This window comes from Taudactylus pleione, unplaced genomic scaffold (assembly GCF_031769625.1).
Source record: "Taudactylus pleione unplaced genomic scaffold, aTauple2 ptg000711l, whole genome shotgun sequence".
Classification (NCBI taxonomy): domain Eukaryota; kingdom Metazoa; phylum Chordata; class Amphibia; order Anura; family Myobatrachidae; genus Taudactylus; species Taudactylus pleione.
This window is the reverse complement of record NW_028285113.1, coordinates 3,370,849-3,391,756: the sequence shown is the minus strand read 5'-3', so window position 1 is coordinate 3,391,756 and position 20,908 is coordinate 3,370,849. Positions and strand designations below refer to the sequence as shown.

The 20,908-nt window shown below is 46.9% G+C and overlaps 1 protein-coding gene across 1 annotated transcript in view; it reads right to left on the bottom strand.

Moving 5' to 3' along the window:
• CNTN5 (contactin 5) overlaps positions 1-20,908 on the bottom strand; it is a 569,036-nt gene that overhangs the window by 468,810 nt on the left and 79,318 nt on the right. The window contains exon 4 of the mRNA XM_088456711.1: positions 12,307-12,482. Coding sequence (XP_088312837.1) covers positions 12,307-12,482 — 176 coding nt within the window. The remainder of the gene's footprint in view (positions 1-12,306; positions 12,483-20,908) is intronic.

Below are 20,908 nucleotides of genomic sequence, written 5' to 3'. Positions count from 1 at the left end.
CTCTCTACACAGGACCCCTCTCCCATCACAGCTCCCCTCTGCCAGCACGGCACCATTCTCCCATCACAGCACCCCTCTCAGTACAGCACCCCTCTCCCATCACAGCATCCCTCTCCCATCACAGCACCATTCTCCCATCACAGCACCCCTCTCAGTACAGCACCCCTCTCCCATCACAGCACCATTCTAACTGCACAGCACCCGTCTCCCATTGCTGCACCCCTCTCCCATTACAGCACCCCTCTCCCATCATAGCACCATTCTCCCATCACAGCACACCTTTCAGGACAGCACTCCCTCCCATACCAGCACCATTCTCTCTGCACAGCACCCCTCTCCCATCACAGCACCCCTCTCCCATCACAGCAGCATTCTCCCATCACAGCACCCCTTTCAGTACAGCACCCCTCTCCCATCACAGCACCCCTCTCAGTACACCACCCCCTCCCATACCAGCACAATTCTCTCTGCACAGCACTCCTCTCAGCACTTTTCTCCCATCTCCCATCACAATACCCCTTTCCCCACTAACTCCAGAAAACTTAGCTGCCGCAGACCTGTCAATGGTTCCTTGAGTGGCTTTACTGAATAGCAGCACAGCAGGGGACTTAGTGAGTGACAGTAACTGTGGCAGCCATGTTGAGCTGTGGAGTGGTGGAGCCCTCCTCAGTGTTGCGCTCAATTGTTGGGCAGGCTCTGCACGCAAGACCTCTGGTGGTCCATCTGTCACGGCTAATGGCACCCGGAAGTGTCTTCAAGCTGGAGCAGATGACAGTTTCCGGTTTGCGTTCCACAGTAGAACGCAAATCTCGGAAGTCCAGCACCAGTATGAATTGATCTGGGCTAGCAACCAGTGTGACAGTGTGAGGCTGAGCAGGGAACATGGGAACGGCCAGCGGGAACTTTCCACTGTCCCGGGGGCCCAATCCACCCCTGCACTCTGCTCCACTCCATCAAACCAGTGTATAACAGTGAGTACGGCTGTATCTCATCTAACACTAATAAAACCACTCCACTGATTAAGCATTTGGGCTGCTTGTAGGATCAGGACATCCGCTAGTGTGTACTGGAACTCTGTTAAACCTACAAACCTGTACATGCATATTTCCAACAGGTATAACCTCCAAAAATGGCAATTGTTTCAGAGGTTTCACTGCAAAATGGCTTTAATACATTCCACCCTTAGGGCTCTATTTATTAACATTATTTTGACTAAAATAAAGTGAAAAAGGGTGTTTTCACACCCTTTTCACATTATTTTAGTATCACCTATAGTTATTACAGGGCAATTGGAGTATAATTCGTAAAATTCGACTCCAACCCCTAAGTATCACTTATTTTTAGAAAAGCAGATCGCATTTCCCATAATTGTAATGGGAAATGTGATCTGACCAGAGTTACTAAAAATAAAATGTTAAAAAATATCGGGGAAAGCCCTGTGATAATAACCCCACCTGGAGGTGGCGTTATCCAGGGTCTCTCCCGGTTACCGGCCTCCTGCCCTGCTCTAACGGGGTAAGCAGAGCCGGGAGTCGGTCCCAGTAATCAGCTGTGTGGTCTAAACAGACCGCAAGCTGATTACTGTAAAAAAAAGAAAAAAAAATAGTAAAAATAAAAAATTTACTTACCTGACTCCAGAGCCCGGTGATCGGGCCTCCGGTGATAACTCCCCTCCGGTCAGCTGGTCTCCCATAGTGCACTGCTGCCCGGTCATCAGGTGATCGGGCCCCAGTGCAGTATGGGAGATCACCTGACTGGAGGAATGAAGAACATAGCTGGAGGCCCGGAACATGCAGGTAAGTGTAATTAAGGGAGAGGGGGGTCGCGGGGGGGTCCGTGATCGTGGGGGCGGGGCTTAGCGCCGGGGGCAGGGCTTAGTGCCGGGGGGGTAGCAGTGGTGACCGGTCGGCGCATGTGCGGGCACTTAATCACGGTATTTTTTGCGAAAATACCGTGATAAGGCTCCGAAGGGGATTTGCAGGGACAGAGCTTTATCGCAAGCTCTGTCCCTGTAATGGATTTGTAGTAAATCCCTGTGATATTGCCTGAATTCGCAATGCGAATTCACTCGGTAATATCACACTACAATCTGCATTTAATATGCGGATTGTAGTAAATACAGCCCCATGTCACAGTACAAAATGTTACCACTTTTTCTCCCAAACCTAAAACTGAACTGTTACATATTCAATGTACACCTGTTATGCGGTTTGGACATTAGTAATGAAGTCTAAGTAAAAGTCCCCCTGCAATGTATAGCTATAAACACACATAGAATTGCTGATACAATTCAGAAAAAAGTGTCCCTCCCTCTCTTTGTCACTAAAGCCATATGCATTATTTAATAGATTTGTTGTTATAAGCAGCAATACCTGTCAGTAAAGTCATGTAATCATCGTATCAGCACTGAGAATGCTCCTGGCAGGACACTGGAGGCCTGATTCAGAGTTCCACACAATTCCACCTGGTTTCAGTGTGTTTTGTCGACAATTACAATGTCAGCAGTCATTATACAGACACCATAATGATGACAGGTAAAACAATACTAAAGGTAAAACATGTTGACAAACAAAATGTCGACTATTTCAGAATGACAACAACCACAGTATTGACATACAAATAGTGACACTGCCAAACTGTTGACAGGTACATAATGTTAACAGTCAAATTTAAGCCTAATCTTAACTCCTAACCTAACCACACATGCGTCAGGGCCTGCATACGCAATTTATAGCAATTGTGCCCGTCCCAGAGCAGTGGCGTCACAAGGCGGGTGCGGGGGGTGCGGCGTCCCTCCCCGCACCGGGTGTCACCGTGGGGAGGGACGCCACTGTCCCAGAGCCATATGGATTTCAGCCGTATCTCCACTTGTAGCTGAGTGGGTGCTACTTGATGGCAATGGGGCATTGGCATATTATACCCATTTTACACCGATTTAAAAATCCCAGGTTGATGTAAATGAATGCGCATCAACCCGGGATTTTTGTCTGTGTAAACGGATCAACCCGGGTCCAGTGACCCGGGGATCCGACCCGGCTGGCTTCCAGGGTTGAGCATGGGTCATTCCCATGTCACTCTGCAGTGTAAACGGAGCAACCCAGGTCATGATGACCCGGGTCACGCTGCATGCCGCCCGATTGGCCGACTTCAGTGGTGCTTGGAGATGACATCTTCATACGTCTACTGCCGGGCCGACCAGAATGAAGCAGCGCACCCCAACCGCCCTTCCTGCCTCCGGACCGCTTCAGAGTAAGGTAAGGGGGTTGTGGAGAGGGAGGGGGGGTAAGAAGCGCTGCTCACCTGCACCAGAGAGCCGGGTGGGTGCTGACCCGGCTCGGGTGTGAATGGTGCTGACTCGGGCATAGCCCGGGTCAGCGCCACGTTGTAAAAGGGGGTCTGCCCCGGGTCTGATACGTGTTAGAAACGTGTTCCAAATCCCGGGTCAAATCCGGGACTTTGGTGTAAAAGGGGTATTAGTTAAGTATTCTGTGGGCATGCTAACAGAATTGAGGCATACTCAGTGGTGAACGTTCCAGTCACATTTCCTGCACCACAGATAGGGCTGGTGCTACTCCTCACTGGTGACAATGACAGCTACTTCCACCTGCGGATGGCTGGAGGGTGGTGTAGTCTCTAAAATGCAGCTGACTATGAATATAGGCGGAAATCTGCTTTATTTACGAATGAATACAGCTGCCAAGAATATAGCTAAGTTCATGCAGTTATGAAACACTATACAAGCGGTAAATGTAACATACATTGGGTTAGATCTTGTATGTGCAGGTCTGTGTGTACTGCTCACCTGTGTTTAGATGTCAGGTTCTCATGTCTTTCTCATTTCATAATTACTTCATCAAGAGCTCATAGATACAGTAGGATGGAACTTTCAAATAATGTCATTATGAGCACCATCAAGCTCAGAGCCAATGGCTTAAATCTATGATATGCTGATGGAGCTGTATTTATCTAAGCAAACAGTGTACAATGGGGCTGTTTCTGAGTTGGGGGCAAAACAAAAAAATAGAGCAAGTAACTGTACACCTTGGCAAGGGTGTATTAAGATAGGAGGGGGCCCACTCCTCTCTTCCCGGCGGCTGGCAGTGCACTGACCACAGCAGTAGACTCTGGGCACTAGTCTGTGCCCTGCGTCTACAACGCATGCGCAGGTCACTGGGAAATGGCGGCCATTTTCCAGGAGTTTAGTGCAGCGCTGCTACAGCCGATGTGAGACTTCTGAGAGGTGGACTCATTATAGATACGCCCCTGCACCCTTGTACTGCAGGTGGGGCAGATGTAAATGCGCAGAGAGATTTAGATTGGGAGGGACGTGTTCTAACTCATATCTAAATTGCAGTGTAAATATAAAGCTGTCCAGCATTTGTGGGCTGCATGCAAATACAGCCAGTATTTACCCTGCATGCAAAAATAATAAATGCATTTGCACCCCTTGCATTGCAGCATGGTTTGTTCCAGATACAAAGTTACCTGCTTTTTATTGCTTTGCTACCAACATAGAATCAGCCCCAACGTCTGAACACCTTGTCACACCGGCTTGATTGAGACATTGATACATATGTCATGATCTCTTTGGCTTCAAAAGTTGAGAACTGGCAGAGGGGAATACCCTGCAACTCTACTGTTTGGGGAATTTACTAACATATTAGTGATCCTAGGGTTCTCCTTTAAAAGGCTGCTATATGCCATCAAGTGACAATTCTCTAATTAGTTGGGATATTTGAGTTAGCTGCATAAAACATTACCATGGCATTATTTGCAACAACAGTCTATCTGCACAGCCAGGGCTAAAACATTATTATATAGCACAAATTATTATATGGTTATCTTTCCTTGCACCTTTCATCATAAGACCTGGGAGATAAGTTTATCTTTCCACTAAAAAGTTTTACTAAAATTGAGTGATTTAATTTTGCATTTATTGCTGATGAAAAAGTAATAAAAATAAATGTTATCAAACACGTCCCCACATTAGTAATTGAATCATATACAAGCTTCAGATAAACAAACAAAGTAAACGGGTTGGGTATGAGATCTCGGCGGTCGGGATGATGCTGGTCAGAATACCGACAGTCAGAATCCCAACACCCATAAGGACAGAAGGTAAGAATAACCCTTACCCCTACCCCTCCCTCCCGGGTGTCTAACCCTAACCTTACCCCGTAGTGCCTAAATATAACCTCCCCCTCTCCGCACTCTAAACCTGACACTCCTTCCCCGCTCCTTAACCTAACCCCCCCTTAGTGCCAAATCCTAACCTCCTCCTCCGCTCATCCTAAACATAACTCTCCCCCCTAATGCCTAACCCTAATCCTCCCCCTAATGCCTTCCCCTCCCCCTAGTGCCTAACCCTCCCCCTAATGCCTAACCCTCCCCCCTAATGCCTAACCCTCCCCCCTAGTGCCTAACCCTAACCCTTCCCCTAATGCCTATCCCTCCCCCCTAGTGCCTAACCCTAACCCTCCCCCTAATGCCTAACCCTCCCCCCTAGTGCCTAACCTTAACCCTCCTTCTAATGCCTAACCCTCCCCCTAGTGCCTAACCCTAACCCTTCCCCTAATGCCTAACCCTCCCCCCTAGTGCCTACCCTAACCCTCCCCCTAATGCCTAACCCTCCCCCCTAGTGCCTGACCCTAACCCTTCCCCTAATGCCTATTCCTTCCCCCCAGAGCCTAACCCTAACCCTTCCCCTAATGCCTAACCCTCCCCCCTAGTGCCTAACCTTAACCCTCCTTCTCATGCCTAACCCTCCCCCTAGTGCCTAACCCTAACCCTTCCCCTAATGCCTAACCCTCCCCCCTAGTGCCTAACCCTAACCCTCCCCCTAATGCCTAACCCTATATGTGATCTGTATTCTAGCTAAATCAGAGCAATTGATGCCTGTAAACATGGAACTTTAATTTGTCTTACATTCATATTACCAGCTAGGTATGTATTACATTTATATGTATATGGATTATTTGTAGATAAGTATACTGATTAAATTCACACACAAACAATCAACAGAGCCTCCTCCATATTATGCAGTAACATAGCTATACAAATTATAATGGGTAAAGGTCGTTATCATTCCATTCTCAGCAAAATGTGAAAAAAAAGAGGTTTCCATGGTTACCAAAACTTTTCTTCTATCCAATTGATTTTCAACATCTTCAAATCAGACCTTTTAAAGGAAATCAAATTATATAAAAGTGGAAAAGAGCAGGTATATGACAGAGGGGCGACCTTTACAGCAGTACTCCCAGATTGCCAAATCCCAAATTACATTTTCAGCAATACATAGCAATTTACCATATGAATATTACACATACTACAGAAACACTTTGGCATACTTTAAAATCACAGGTAATGTATGGTGTGACAGCACTGCTGGGAGCAAGATCTCCCAAGGTGCAGGGGTCCCGGACACAGAACTTCCACCATTCTGCTACTGTTCCTGTGCCCCCACATACATGTATGACCTGTGCCATGGGTGTAACTAGGAAGACTATGGACTCATAGCAAAAGTTACCCTCCTCATCTCTCTGCACAACATTACACTGGGTCAGCCAAATGGGTAGGGTACGGGATCTCGGTGGTCGGGATGCATGGCAGGCACGATAGCTACAATCAGAACCCTGATTCCTGAAGGTAAATAGCCCACCCCTAACCCTCCCCCTAACCCACCTTTCACGCAGCCTAATCCTAACCCCCCCCCGCAGTCTAACCCTACCCCCCCCGCAGCCTAATCCTAACCCTCCCCCCCGCATTCTAACCTAAACCCCCACCCTGCAGCCTAATGCTAACCCTCCCCCCGCAGTCTAATCCTAACCCCCCGCAGCCTACTCCTAACCCTCCCCCTAACCCACCTTTCACACAGCCTAATCCTAACCCTCCCCCCACAGTCTAGCCCTAACCCCACCCCCCTGCAGCCTAATCATAACCCTCCCCCCGTAATCTAACCCTAACCCCCCCTGCAGCCTAGTCCTAACCCTCCCCCCCTCGCAGTCTAACCCTAACTCCCCCCCCTCACAGCCTAAGCCTAACCCTCCCCCTTGTACCTAACCTTAACCCCTAACCCTAAATCTAACCCTCCCCCTATCCCTAATACTTACTGTGGGGATGTAGTTTGGGATTCTGGAGCCGAGATTCTGGCGCCAGTATTCTGAGCGCCGGAATCCCGACTCGCGGGATGGTGACTACATCCAAGCCAAATGCATTAGCCTTGTTGTTATAGGCTGCTATCCTGTACATAGCAGGGAATCTAAGCTCTAAGGGGGAGAAGTATCAAACTAAAAAGAGGACAAGTGAAGAAGTTTCTCACAGCAACCAACCAGCTACTAGCTATCATTTATTGAGTATAGTCTATAAAATGATATAAAAAAGCTGATTGGTTCCCATCGGTAACTTCCCAACCAGCCCTCTTTAGTTAGTTTGATACATCTCCCCTATGTTCCAGACCCATGAACACTGATGATCTGTGTTTGCTGTAGCATCTTTCCCAGAGCAAACCAGTTCTCGTGTGCTGGGCTGTCGGGGAATCCTTCGGGCCATATTGCTAGTGTGGCCAAGAGTGTCGTAGGTATTGTTACACCGCGCTGTGAATACTGCATGCTCTTTAAATGCTGCTCTTTCCGCTGAAGTGGGTGTGGGCACGCTGTCATGGTGGTCTCGGCTGCGCCTCCATGATAGATTGGGCCTTTGGATAGGACTGGATCTGGGTTCCTTGTACCAGATTTGTACCTCATCTTGGGAACCCAGCCATGCGTGCTAGAAATGAGTTCCCTATAAATGCGCATTTTCCCTATACTCGGGCATGCAAAGTGCCATATGCTATTATTTGCCATGAAGCTCACGTGGCCTTTGTGCCTCCGAGGCCTGTAGGAACAGCGTGGGCTACCATTCTATCGGTAAATCCCTGCCTTTCGGTGGATCTAAAGCTGAGACAATTTCTGATATATTCTACACTGGCTCGAAATGTGCACTTAATTAAAGATCATTTATGATGAAATATTATTATTTACCATAATGAAGGTAACAGGCATGAGGCTACTTTTCAGTTATGCAACCATAATGATTTCAGCCATAGGCCTGGGGCAAGTTTTTATGGTGAACGTGATGATGAACCGATGGTGGAGCGCTCAGAACCATCGGCGGAGTTGCATGTGCACAGGCAGTGAAAGTGGGCCTCTCTGTGCCTGCACATTCCAGCGCACGCTAATACGCAAGGAGGCGGCTGAAATCAGCATTTGTATAATATCGCCACTTCGACTCCGCAAAAGATAGCTACATTATGGTCCACCTCTGAATCCGTCTCTGTATGTACATATAGGAATCCAGTGGCGTCACAAGGGGGGTGCGGGCATCCCTCACCACACCATTGATAATCACGGCCAGGGGTTCGGGTGGTCGCGAGGCCATGCCCCTTTCCCTGAGACCACACCCCTTTCTGAGACCACGCCCCCTTTTTGCCAGCATGCACATGGCATATCCACTACACGATATAAATGAACGATTGAATGATAATGATGTCGCTATCATTTCATCGTTAATTAATCGTGCAGTGAATATGCCGGCAACGACGCGCGCTCCCGCTGGTCGTTGTCGGCATCTGTCATTGCCTGAACCTGCTGCCCAACCTGATGATATCGTCAGGTTGTGCAGGTTCATTGATGAGGGAGGGTGCCGGCACTAAACGATATATCATTCAGTGTGGGCTCTGGACCTCATTCAGACCCGCTCGCAAGCGGGTCGATGGTGGGGCACTGCGCACGTGCGGCGAGCGCAATGCACGTGTGTGAGCCCCGGAGTGAGTGAGAAGTTCACTCGCTCAGGGGCTCGCTACAAACGGGGCGGCTGTCGATGTTGATAGACAGCTCGCCCCGTTTTGTAGGCGGCGAGGTTGGGTGGCTGGTCATATGGAGGCGTTCCTGAAGGAACGCCTGCCATTTGGGGGCAGCCCTACTGACATCACACTTGATTTTAGTAGTGAACTTCCTGCTCTATTAGAGCAGGAAGTTCACTGGGGCTTGCGGTGGACGAGACTCTACCACAAGGGTCTCGTTGCAAGTCCGATTGTCGCGACCATCGCGACCATCACTTGGCCGCTCGCAAAAGCTGTGGGTGGTCACCCACAGCTTAGCGAGCGGCCAGGAATCTGGATGAAAGAAAAAAACGTCCGCCCTGATTCAGAGCGAGCGCTCACTTTTTGCCAGCGCCTCTGAATCAGGGCCTCAATGTCCACTGCACAATATAATGAGCGAGAACGATGTCATTATCGTTCAAACGTTCGTTAGGCGTGTAGTGGATATGCGGCTTTACAGTACTGTCTGTGAGAACTTCTCCCATACATCCATCTGCACACTGCCAAACTATTATATATTGTAGTTTGTATTTTTTTACACTGTGTGTTTATAAGTTGTGTTACCAGTGTGGCGTCATCAGGCCGCAGGGTAGATTTACACAATATAACAGGTACTGTATATCATAAATCCAATCTGTCTGCACAGGCTGAACACAAACTATAATAAGTATCTGAATTCTGGGATTTGTTTTCTACTATAACATAAAATGTGTCTTATTTGCAGATGAATGGATCTGACCGAAACATTTAATATGTATCTCGTTCTAGCTGAACAGAAAAAGCCAAAGGAATAGGGATTTGTGTTCCATCAATGAATAACTCAGCAGGGGAACAGAACATAACAGTTAGTTAGTAACGTGTCGATGTAACAATTACTGGGATAGACATCTCTCCTGTTTAAACAAGTGTTGAGTTTGTCTAGATTGATTGTTTATATTCTGGGCTGCTCTGCGAAAGATTCAAAAATGTTTGTAATTTATTTATTTTTTGGAAATAAACAATATCTGTGAACAAACAAAATCTGCAAACAAACAAAATCTGCAACTACCCAGCGTGATGAGAGGGCGCGGAGGAAATGTACTAACAATGTGTAACTAATAGCGCTGTACAATAATTGGCGATTATCTTTTCTTTGTATGCATTTCAGTGCCTAGATCATTTGCTTCTGCTATGAGGTTGCTGAATCCAGGGAACAATATTCAGTATCACTTTTTTTTAACTCTCTTTTAGACCCATTGAAGAACCAAGACTTTTGGGGTGGGCTGTAGAATATTTTGTCGACATTTGTAATGTCAACATGATAACATGTCAATATGTCTGGCAGCTGATTACCGTTCAGCTGCCCCAGGGAATTTGTTTTGTTAAACTGTATAGATAACTAATTTTCTATCACAATGACAAAGCTGATTTCTTTTTATTGTCACTTATCAACGCAATTTGGGCTATATTGATAAATAGGCCCCGAAGTTATTAAGCTACAATCATTTGTTTTTCCGGTCGCTGTTACCCGGTGGGACATTTCAGGGGCAATCGCAGGATAATTAAAGGGGGGTTTCTGATTCTCCAATCTCAGAAAAAAGACATATGTTTTAATAAAGATTACATACAGTATATATATATATATATATATATATATATATATATACACCCATGCTGTACATATATACATATACGTGTGTGTATATATATATATATATATATATATATATATAAATATATGTGTGTGTGTAGATATATATATATATATATATATATATATATATATATACACAGTATATATACACACAATTACATGTATATAGCTAGCAAAGCTAAAAAAAAAAAACAACAACATTGAAAATATGAAATAGGCAACTTCCTTTATTTGTAATAATGCCAGGGCTACTGATGTATTGGAAGAGCACCCATGTATTCATAAGGAATTACACTAGAAAACATCAAGGTTTTCAAAGAGTTAACTCACCACTGTGACTGTCCGGGTTGTGGAGAGAGCTGTGCAGAAGCTTGTGTAGAGGGGGAGGGTTCAGAAACCTGAGTGCAGAGAGAAGGTTCCCTTCCCTGCCTCAGCGATAGCTACAGTAGCAGAGGTACTAGGTTTTTGACAGCCCGTGCGGAGGAAGGCTCGGGCTGCCGGTATGTGCACAGGGGGAGTTTCTATGTACTCAGAATGAAACCCCCTCTGCGTGCGCTACTGCATTTGTGTATTTTGACAATTACTCATGGTCCTTTGTACTGCATTCATGGTCCTAAATTAGTAATTGGTGACTATGGGGGAAATGTATCAAAGCTTGAAGAGAGATAAAGGGGCCCATTTATAAACAAGTTTTCATATGCAACGAGTTTTAAAACTCATTGCATATGACGAATAGTGCTCCAGCCAATCAGCTCCCAGATGTCATTTTTCAAACAGATGACAGTTGGGAGCTGATTGGCTGGAGCACCATTATCATACGTAACGAGTTTTATCACTCGTTGCGTATAATAAAACTCATTGATAAATGGGCCCTATAATACCAACTAATCAGCTCCTAACTGTTATTTTATAGGCTGCATTTGAAAAAATTACTGTTGGGAGTTGCTTGCTTGGTATCGCTCTCCACTTTATCTCTCTCCGATGTTTGAAACATCTCCCCCTATGTGGATTGGATGGATTGATATATCACAATACTGACATTACTAAACTGGGCAGATACAGTAGGCTTAATAGTTGTGCTGTTTTTAAGCTTTTGAAGTCAGGGGTTCCAAAACCGGCAGGGGATGGGTACTAATTGTCCATGCCCATAGACCCAGGACAGTGGGCACATCTCTGGGTATAGACACCCTTCCCCCCTTCAGATCCCAGTCCCCGTGGATGTCTCAACGGCTCTATTTGAAGTCAACACCGTGAACTGAGGAATCTACTGATCACCATTCAGAGGGCCACCCACATTGCTGGTCAATATACTTATAGGCAGATGTTAAGTTCCTGTGAGGTCATCGCCTTTAAAAACCAAGCTTGAAAATAGAACGAGTCAATCAGCAGAAAGTAATGGGGCTTGATATAGAGAGTATTGACGTCTAGTGAGAGTCTAACTTCAACACTTGTTTGTCCTGGTGATTGACACTTTTTCTTAGCTACTGTATAATCTGATGATAGTGTTAGAAACTGACTATACTGTGAAATACATTGTAACAGATTACACTATACAGCAGATTCTCAGTGCATCCCTAAGAAGTAGAGTTCTCATTGAGTGAAGATTTCAACTCTTTCACTTTTAGATTGTTTAGTCTAACGGGAATATTAGCTTCATAGAGGCAAAAATAGATATGTATTTAGCTGCAATTATGTTGTAAATATTACAATTTCTAAACCTAAAAACGACATTTATCAAGTGTTTTTTTTAAAAAAATAATATATATTTAAGAAAAACTAATAGTTGGAAGCACCATAGCATCAGAATGTTACTCACATGCAAATTGAAGTGTTGCCTCTCTACTAAGGATTCTGCCAAAGTTGTTGGCTGCTATGCATTGGTATTGCCCAGAATCCTTCATCTCACTTGGACTGCTGATAATTAAATTCCCATCTATTAAAGTGTAGCGATAATCACTTTCCAAGTCTATTTCTGTTCCATTGCGAAGCCATCTTTAAAAGAAACAAAAGATGGACAAAATTAAAAAAATAAAATAAAAATAAACAATAAATTAATGAATAAAAGTAAAACAAAATATATAAATAAAAAGCAAATCAGCATTTTGATACACTGTATAGTAACTAAAATCTGAAATGTTCCTGTCTAGCTTTGAGTGTAAGCACTGTCATTGATAAGCTGAGCAATCTGGAGATAATAGTGTTAAAAATTAGATTTCTTATAACAAATCCATTTGGCAGGGTTGCAGTAATCAGCAGACTTAATGCAACCCTTTATCTAAGTTCTCATTGTATGAGGCTTATACTGTAATTCCCTTAATTTCCAAAGTGCTGAGTAAATCCTACCTGATTGATGGATAATGAACAGAATATTATCTGGGATGGAACGAATTGTTACAGATGCTCATTGCCCATCACCATGTAAGGATAATGAGAGTTATGGTAAAACTTACCTTTGTTAACTCTCTTTTTTAAAGTCCATAGGGTCCACAGGGATACCATGGGGTGTAGGTGGTGGATAAGGACAGGACACCAAACAGTTAAGCTTTCAACTGCCATGATGCAATGGTCCTCCTCCCTAAACCACGCCCCTGAGCCTGAGGCTAAGCAGTTTGTTAACAAGCTTAAGGCAGGAGGAGGAGAGGAGAGGAGGAAAATCTGTACACAGAAGAATCACACTCTCACTTCAAACAGACGGGAAACCGGTGACCAGAAAACCCAACACAGAGAAGCCAGGGGCGTCAGAGTAGAAGCACTGTGGACCCTATGAACTTCGAAGAATAAAGGTAAGTTTTACCATAACTCCCATTTTCTTCTTCAGGGTCCATATGGATCCACGGTGATACCATGGGGATGTCCCATAGCAGTATTCAAGAGTGGGGATGCTCCTCAGCTTAGAGGAGTATCCCAAGTCCAAATGATGCATCCTGAGAGGCAAAGGTATCAAAGGCATAAAACCTAAGAAAGGTGTGGACAGGCCACGTGAACGCCTTACAAAGCTGTTCAGCGGATGCGTCATGGCAAGCCACCCACTAGGGTCCCACAGAGTGAGTGGAATGAGTAGAGATAGTAGCCGGCACTGGAAGGCCCGTCTGTGTGTAAGCCTGTGAGATAGTCATGCAAAGCCATCTGGCTATAGTCTGTTTGTTAGCTGGCCAGCCCTTCTTGTGGAATCCATAGAGGACAAAAAGGGAATCTGTTTGCCGAAGAGAACTTGTATGGTCCACGTAGATCCTGAGAGCATGGACCACATCCAAGGAGGCTTCACCTGCCGAGAGGTCTGGTGATTGGAAGACGGGGACTACGATTTCCTCATTAATATGGAAATGAGTAACAACCTTGGGAAGGAAGTCAGAACAAGTTTGAAGAACAGCCCTGATGAAAAATCAGAAATGGGGAGCGACAGGAAAGCACACCTAAATCTGACACCCTATGGGTGGATGCAAGAGCCAGAAGAAAGAGAGTCTTCACTGTGAGCCACTTGAGTTCCACAGATTCCAGGGGTTCAAACGGAGGGCCCTGAAGGGCCATGAGAACCACTGACAAATCCCACAGCACCACTGTAGGTCCTGTCGTTTCCATCTCAATAATATTTCTAAGATCAGACCCTATCTCACCCAGGATGCTACTAAAACCCTCATACACTCACTGGTAATCTCCAGATTGGACTACTGTAACCTCCTCCTATCTGGCCTCCCCAAATCCCATCTCTCTCCTCTCCAGTCTATCCTTAATGCTGCTGCATGGCTTAACTTCCTCTAAAAATGGTCTACATTGGCCTCCACTCTCCTACAAGCCCTCCACTGGCTCCCCTTCCCTTTTAGAACCCAATTTAAGGTTCTCACGCTCACTTACAAAGCCCTCACCCAATCTTCTCCCATATACATCTCTGATCTCATCACCCTTCACTCTCCTCTCTGCTCTCTTCGTTCAACTAATACATGCCGCCTTTCATGCCAGCTGATTACTTGCTCCCACTCCCGCCTCCAAGATTTTGTCCGCACTGCTCCCCACCTCTGGAACTCTCTCCCACTCCCCATCAGACTCTCCACCTCTTTGCAATCCTTAAAATGGGCTCTTATGACCCACTACTTCATCAAAGCCTTCCAGCTATCTCTAACTCCCTGCGACATGCTCCTCCCTCCCCATCTACCCCATCCGTGTCACCCTTGTTTGTCTTCTCCTCACTTTTAGAATGTAAGTTCTTACGAGCAGGGCCCTCTACCCTCTTGTGTTTCTCCCTACTTTAGTTTCATCTAGTTCTTACTCACCACTACGGCACCTAACACTTGGTTGCTTATGCTCTGGTGCTTATCTGGGTGTTATGGTCGCTAATGTAGCAATATATATTATCCATGTCCTGGTCCTGTAGTGTATTGTTCTGTAAGTCGCTTGTCTACAACTTGTTTATGTACTTTGTAAGGTGCTGCAGAACATTTGTGGCGCCATATAAATAAATTATAATAATAATAATAATAATACGGAGGACACCCTGAAGGAAGGTGTGAACATCCAGCATTGGAGCAGTTCTGCACTGGAACCAGATGGCCAGAGCAGAGAAATGCATTTTCAGGGGGGCCAGGTGGAGCCCAAGGTCCAATCCTGCTTGAAGGAAGGCCAGGACTCTAGAGACCCTCAAAACTTCTGGTAGCACACTACTGGGAGTATATGTGCCACACTCTGTGAAAGATCCAGGCAGAGGTCAGCTTACGTGCTCTGAGCATAGTCTGGACCTCTGAGCTAGAAAATCCTTTGGACCTTAGGAGGGATGTCTCAAGAGCCACGCCATCAGACGTGCCAGGTCCAGCTGTAGACATGGACCTTGAGATAACAGGTCTGGACATTGAGGTAGTAGGAGAGGAGCGTCAATGGAGAGGCTGTGAAGGTCGGTGTACCAATGTCATCTGGGCCAGGCCTGAGCCACCAGCGGACAGTGCCTCCGTCTTGCTTGAACTTTTTAAGGATTTGAAGAATAAGGAAAACTGGAGGGAATAGGTACACCAGATGGAAAGTCCACTTCACAGACAAGGCATTAACGAAGGCTGCTTTGGCGTCCCTTGTTCTGGGCCCATACACCGGCAGCAGTGTCGGGAGGCCATGAAGTCCACCTCTGGCCGGCCCCACTTGTCCACTAGGAGTTGAAAGACCTCTGGGTGTAGAGACCATTACCCGGCATGTACACCGTGATGGCTGAGGAAGTCCACTTTGCAGTTGAAACCTCCCAGAATGAACACCACAGAGATGACTGGGAGGTGATCTTTGGCCCATACGAGAATGCGTGACACTTCTGCCATTGCTGACCGACTTTGAGTGCCTCCTTGATGATTGATGTAGGCCACTACTGTGGCATTGTCGGGCTGCCCTTGTAGAGGCTTGCACTGAAGAATGTCCTGAGCCTGAGTGAGGGCTCTGTAGATGGCTCGGAGTTCCATTACATTGATAGTCAGGGTCAGCTCGATTGATGTCCAACAGCCCTGGAAGGAGTGTTGACTGGTCACTGCACCCAGCTGCTTGTGTCCATTGTAAGGTGTACCCACTCTGGGACCCAAAAGGGGCAACCCTTGGTTAGGTTGGAAAGCTGTAACCACTAGGAGAGGGACAGACAAACCTCTGGAGAGAGAATCATTGATCCGCTTGGTCCTGGGCTTGGCGGCCCTTGTGGAAGCCGATTGCCGAGGAAAGGACTGGCCCTTAGGCTTTCCCTGGGAATGAAAGGACCTGAAGGATGTTGTCTGAGGCTTTGCAGTAGTTGCTGAGGGCAGAAAAGCAGTTTTTGATGCTGCCAAAATGGCTACAGTCATGTCTAGATCTAGACCAAACAGGATCTCACCAGTGTAAAGTAATGATTCTAAAGCCTTCTTAGAGTCTGAATCCGCCTTCCATGACCATAGCCAAAGACTGCGGCGGGTAGACACTGACATAGCAGATGCTCTAGAGGCCAGGAGCCTAGCATACTGTAATAGAGAAAGCTGACCTCCCCTGGCTGATTTTTGACCAACGGGATGCTGGATTCCCGCGCCATATGTACCCTGGTGGTCTAGTGGATCACACAGTCGAGGCCGGTGTTCACTCTCAGCACCTCCGGTCTGTCCCCTGAGACCAGAGGTAAGACTGCTACCACAAGCGCTAATCTGCCTTCTTGTCCCTTGCATCTGAGTTGCAGTCTGGGGTCCTCCGCGGTGCTGGCTAGCAAGGACCCCGGGAGCCCTGCCGAAATGACCAAGCGATGCTATGGTGTTGCGGTGCCCGGAGGGGTGATGGACTGGCAGCACAGACATTCCACGGACAGTATGATGCTGCGCACTCAGTAATAGAGGTAAATAAAATTTGAAATCATGAAAATAAAGCTTTGAGCTGCATGGGGCAGCCACTGTTATAAAGGTGATCCGAGCTCCTGCCAGACACCAAGCAAAACTGATTTGCCTCAGGCTCATGGGTGGGGTTTATGGGGGAGGGACCATTGCATCCTGGCAGTTGAAAGCTTAACTGTTTGGTGTCTGGTCCTTATCCACACCTACACCCCATGGTATCCCTGTGGATCCCATTCCCTATGGACCCTGAAGCAGAAAAGTGAATTCCTGTTTCTAGTTCCCAGCAGCTGCCTCACACAATGTCTGACTGCAGATGCTAAAGTTGTTTCCTGTCTACTTTAAACTTGGACTGGACAGGGCCCTAGGTAACATAGTGGTTTGGACCCTCATCCAACCACTGTAAAAAATAGAAAACAACATAAATATGGGTTAGGATACTCTGTGTCCCTGAGTGAAGAGTGGGCCCTAGACAGGAGTTACATAAAGGATGATCCAGCTATCAAGGGTCTTTCAAGACCTGGGAAGGGCAGCATACCTCCGTACATGACCCGTTCCAGGAGGGACACAAAGCTCTGGTCCTGGACTTCCTGGTAATTTATGATTGGTGGCAGCTCCAGGCGTGAAGCTGCAGCACTGTCCAAAATTCAAATAGGGGAGTCACACCAACTGTCAGTGAGTCCCAGCCAGTGATGTTTGGCAGTGTGTGAAATGACAGTTGGTGTGGCTCCCCTAGTTGAATTTTGAACTGCGCTGCAGCCCCGCCTCTTACCAGGGAAGTCCAGGACCAGAGCATTGTGTCCCTTCTGGAGAGGGTCATGTTGGGAGGTATGGGGCAGCTATGTGCCAGGCTCCCACATACCTGTCCTGGGGGGTGCCATCTTTCTGGTGATATATTCAGAAAGATGGCACCTACAGTACATAGAAGAATGGAAAGTTTCCGCCACAGTATCAAAGTCCTTGCTACCTCGGGAGGGGGGTCACGCTGCTCGCCCCACAGCCATGATGCTATGTGATAATGCAGTAGGGGTGGGGGTTGTGTGTGCGAGAAGACCAACCAGAAGCCACACCCCCAGCAACTATTTTAATTTGGTGAATGAAATATGTTCCCCATTGTTAGCTGGTAATGCAACTTTCAGCTACTGTAAGCAGGAATTGCAAAGTTATCTGTAGATAATAATTAAGGGAGGAGAATGTGCGATCCCAGATTACTGAATTAATACATGTCAGCTGAATTCCACAGATCAAAAGTATTTAATTAAATGTAAAAGCTGGGAATTCTTGTCTAATGAAGGCGGGGTTTATCACTCATAGTGTGGAGCTTACAAGGTTTATCTACTGTCAGTTCTTCCAAAGCTCAGCTATGATTCAAATAGTAACATGTGAATGTATCAGTGCTTCACTCATTTCCTACATTTTGATTACTAGCATTTTTAGAGCACTGTTCTCCAAAGAACCATTAATGGACATAAAATCATATGCATCAAAAATTGCAGGCTTTACATGACAATACTGTATGCTTATCAATATTGTGATAGGATCACTGGTAAAGTGGTCTGTGGCAGGTACATTTGTCCCAGATTCCTGTCTTATGTGTTTTACACCCCCAGGAGAAAGTCTGCAGTGTAGCAGGCTTGAGTCTCAGCTTTTTGAAAAGCCAGTTTGGGACCTGGGGTTTGTGGGTGAGAGGAGAGGGAGGGCTCCACCCACGGCCACTCCAGGTTTTGGGCCTTGCAGCCTGGTAACAGGCTTGTTAGGGTTTCCACCTGAGAGTGGCCAATATAAGCCTAGTGTGTTTAGGGCTGAGTGTCTCACCTGGGAGAGCAGGCAGGTAGTTTGCTCAGAGACACTTGAAAAACCTATCTGTGAGTGTTGTGCTGTGCCTTTGTTGCTGGTGAGGGCATTAGGCCCTGCCAGGTTCTGGTAGTGAGGGAACCACCTGTAAAGTTAGAGCCCAGCCAGGGCTAGGATTTATGTTTATGGTTTCTTTTTGTTATTTCTGTTTTGCACAATAAAGACTGGCGCCGACCAGCTTGTACTCGAATCCAGTCTGGCGTACTGTTTCCCGGCTGCTGTGTGTCCAGGATAGGGACCCCCTAATCTGACTGTGTCACAATTTGGTGGAGAATGCGGGCAACCACACACACTGAAGTTGCAACGAGAGGAAAACTTTCCATTTAAAAATTAAAGGGACAGACACCCAATTTGTGAGTGTGGAAATAACGCTGTGTCCTTGGAGTCCCATAGAGGAGGCGTCAGCCAATGCTCAGAGAGGCAAGGTTCAGCTTCCAACCTACACCCCAGGACAAAATGGAGGATATTATTAAGGCCTTGCTCCAAGCTACAGCAGCTCAGCAGGAGACGAACAAACTTCAGCAGGAATCTACCAGGGCTCAGCAGGAATCTACCAGGGCTCAGCAGGAATCCACCAGGGTGCAACTGTTGGCCTTGGAGACAGCCCAGAGGCAACAACAGGTCGCCATCGAGGAAACCCGCCAGGCCTTAGCGGAAAACAGCCAGGCCATAAAAGAGGTGGTACAGCACCTGGTCGCCCGGCCCAGAGATGTTACTACTGGTCCTCCCACCACCACTCACTCCATACGAGCCAGTCACTTCCTCTAAAAGATGACTTCGGGTGATGATGTGGAGGTCTATCTCACCGCATTTGAAAGAACGGCCGAAAGGGAGAGTTGGCCCCAGGAGCAGTGGGCAAGTCTGGTGGCACCTTTTCTGTCTGGGGAGCCACAAAAGGCCTATTACGACTTTTGCCTGGCTGATGCCAAGGACTATAAAAAACGAAAACAGGAGATCCTAACTCACTTGGGAGTCACCACCTTTGTTCGTGCCCAACGGGAGTTCCATATGGACAAGCCTCCACGTTCACAGATGCATGACCTCATCCACCTGTCCTCAAAACGGCTACAGCCCGAGACGCTGACGGGACCACAGATCGTGGAAAGGGTCGTGATGGACCGGTACCTGCGATCATTACCTGCGACTCTGCGCAAGTGGGTGAGCCATGCAGACCCTAAGTCCGCGGACCAGTTGGTCGAGCTGGTGGAGAGGTACGTGGCAGCTGAGGAGCTGATGAGTATGCCCCACCGAGCCCCGATTGCGCACCGGCGAACTCCCACAGACACTGGTAAGACTGTTCCAGGGGAGAAGGGTGCTGGGCGGTGAAATGTACCTAAGACTGAGGGTGTAGAACCTGAAGACAGGCCTGCCAGGCCAGGAAGGTTCTTGCCCCATAAACGACTAGACATTAATATGACTCAGTGTTTCCGATGTGGTGGCTTCGGCCATATTGCCGCTAATTGTTCACTTACAACTGAACCTATGCAATGTGATACTGCTCATGTCTACCGCAGGGGGTCTTTCTTTGCACAGACAGCCTGTTTGGCTGACCGGCAGGCTGAGACTGATAAGCACATGTGTGTACTCACTGTAGAGGGCAACCGAGTAGAGGCACTGTTAGACTCTGGTAGCTTGGTGACACTTATGAAAGCTGAGCTGGTGAACCCCTTGAGGCGTAAGGGGAAAACTGTTGGTGTGACCTGCATACATGGGGATACTCGATATTATGTTACTGCCGAGGTGAACATCGAGACACCATGTGGTTCTGCTATAGTTTCTGTGGGTTTGGTGCATGGTCTGATGTACGATGCAATATTGGGGAGAGACTTTGCTCACTTCTGGAAGTTGTGGGAAAGCCGTTTTGTTCCAGAAGTGAACAACCCCGATCCATTTGAGAAGGTTGTCGATGTAGTGGAGGAGGGAGTTTCTTCTGAGTCAGAGTTATTCCCTTTTTCTACTATGATTGGCGAACTAGAGAATGTGGAGCGTGACGGTGGCCCGCCAACTGATGTGCCTCCCATTGAGGTAGGAAGTGTTGTTGGGCCAGTTGATCGTCTGCCTGATTTAGAGGTCAGAAGAGAGGTCTTTGCCGTGGAGCAGTTGAATGACCCTACTTTGGTAAAAGCCAGGGAGAATGTAAAAGTAGTTGATGGTAAACCCGTAGACCCTGATAGTCCTTTGTCCTATCCCCACATGGCAATGTGTCAGGATTTGTTATATCAGGTGACTAAGAAGGGGGAAGATGTTGTGGAACAACTA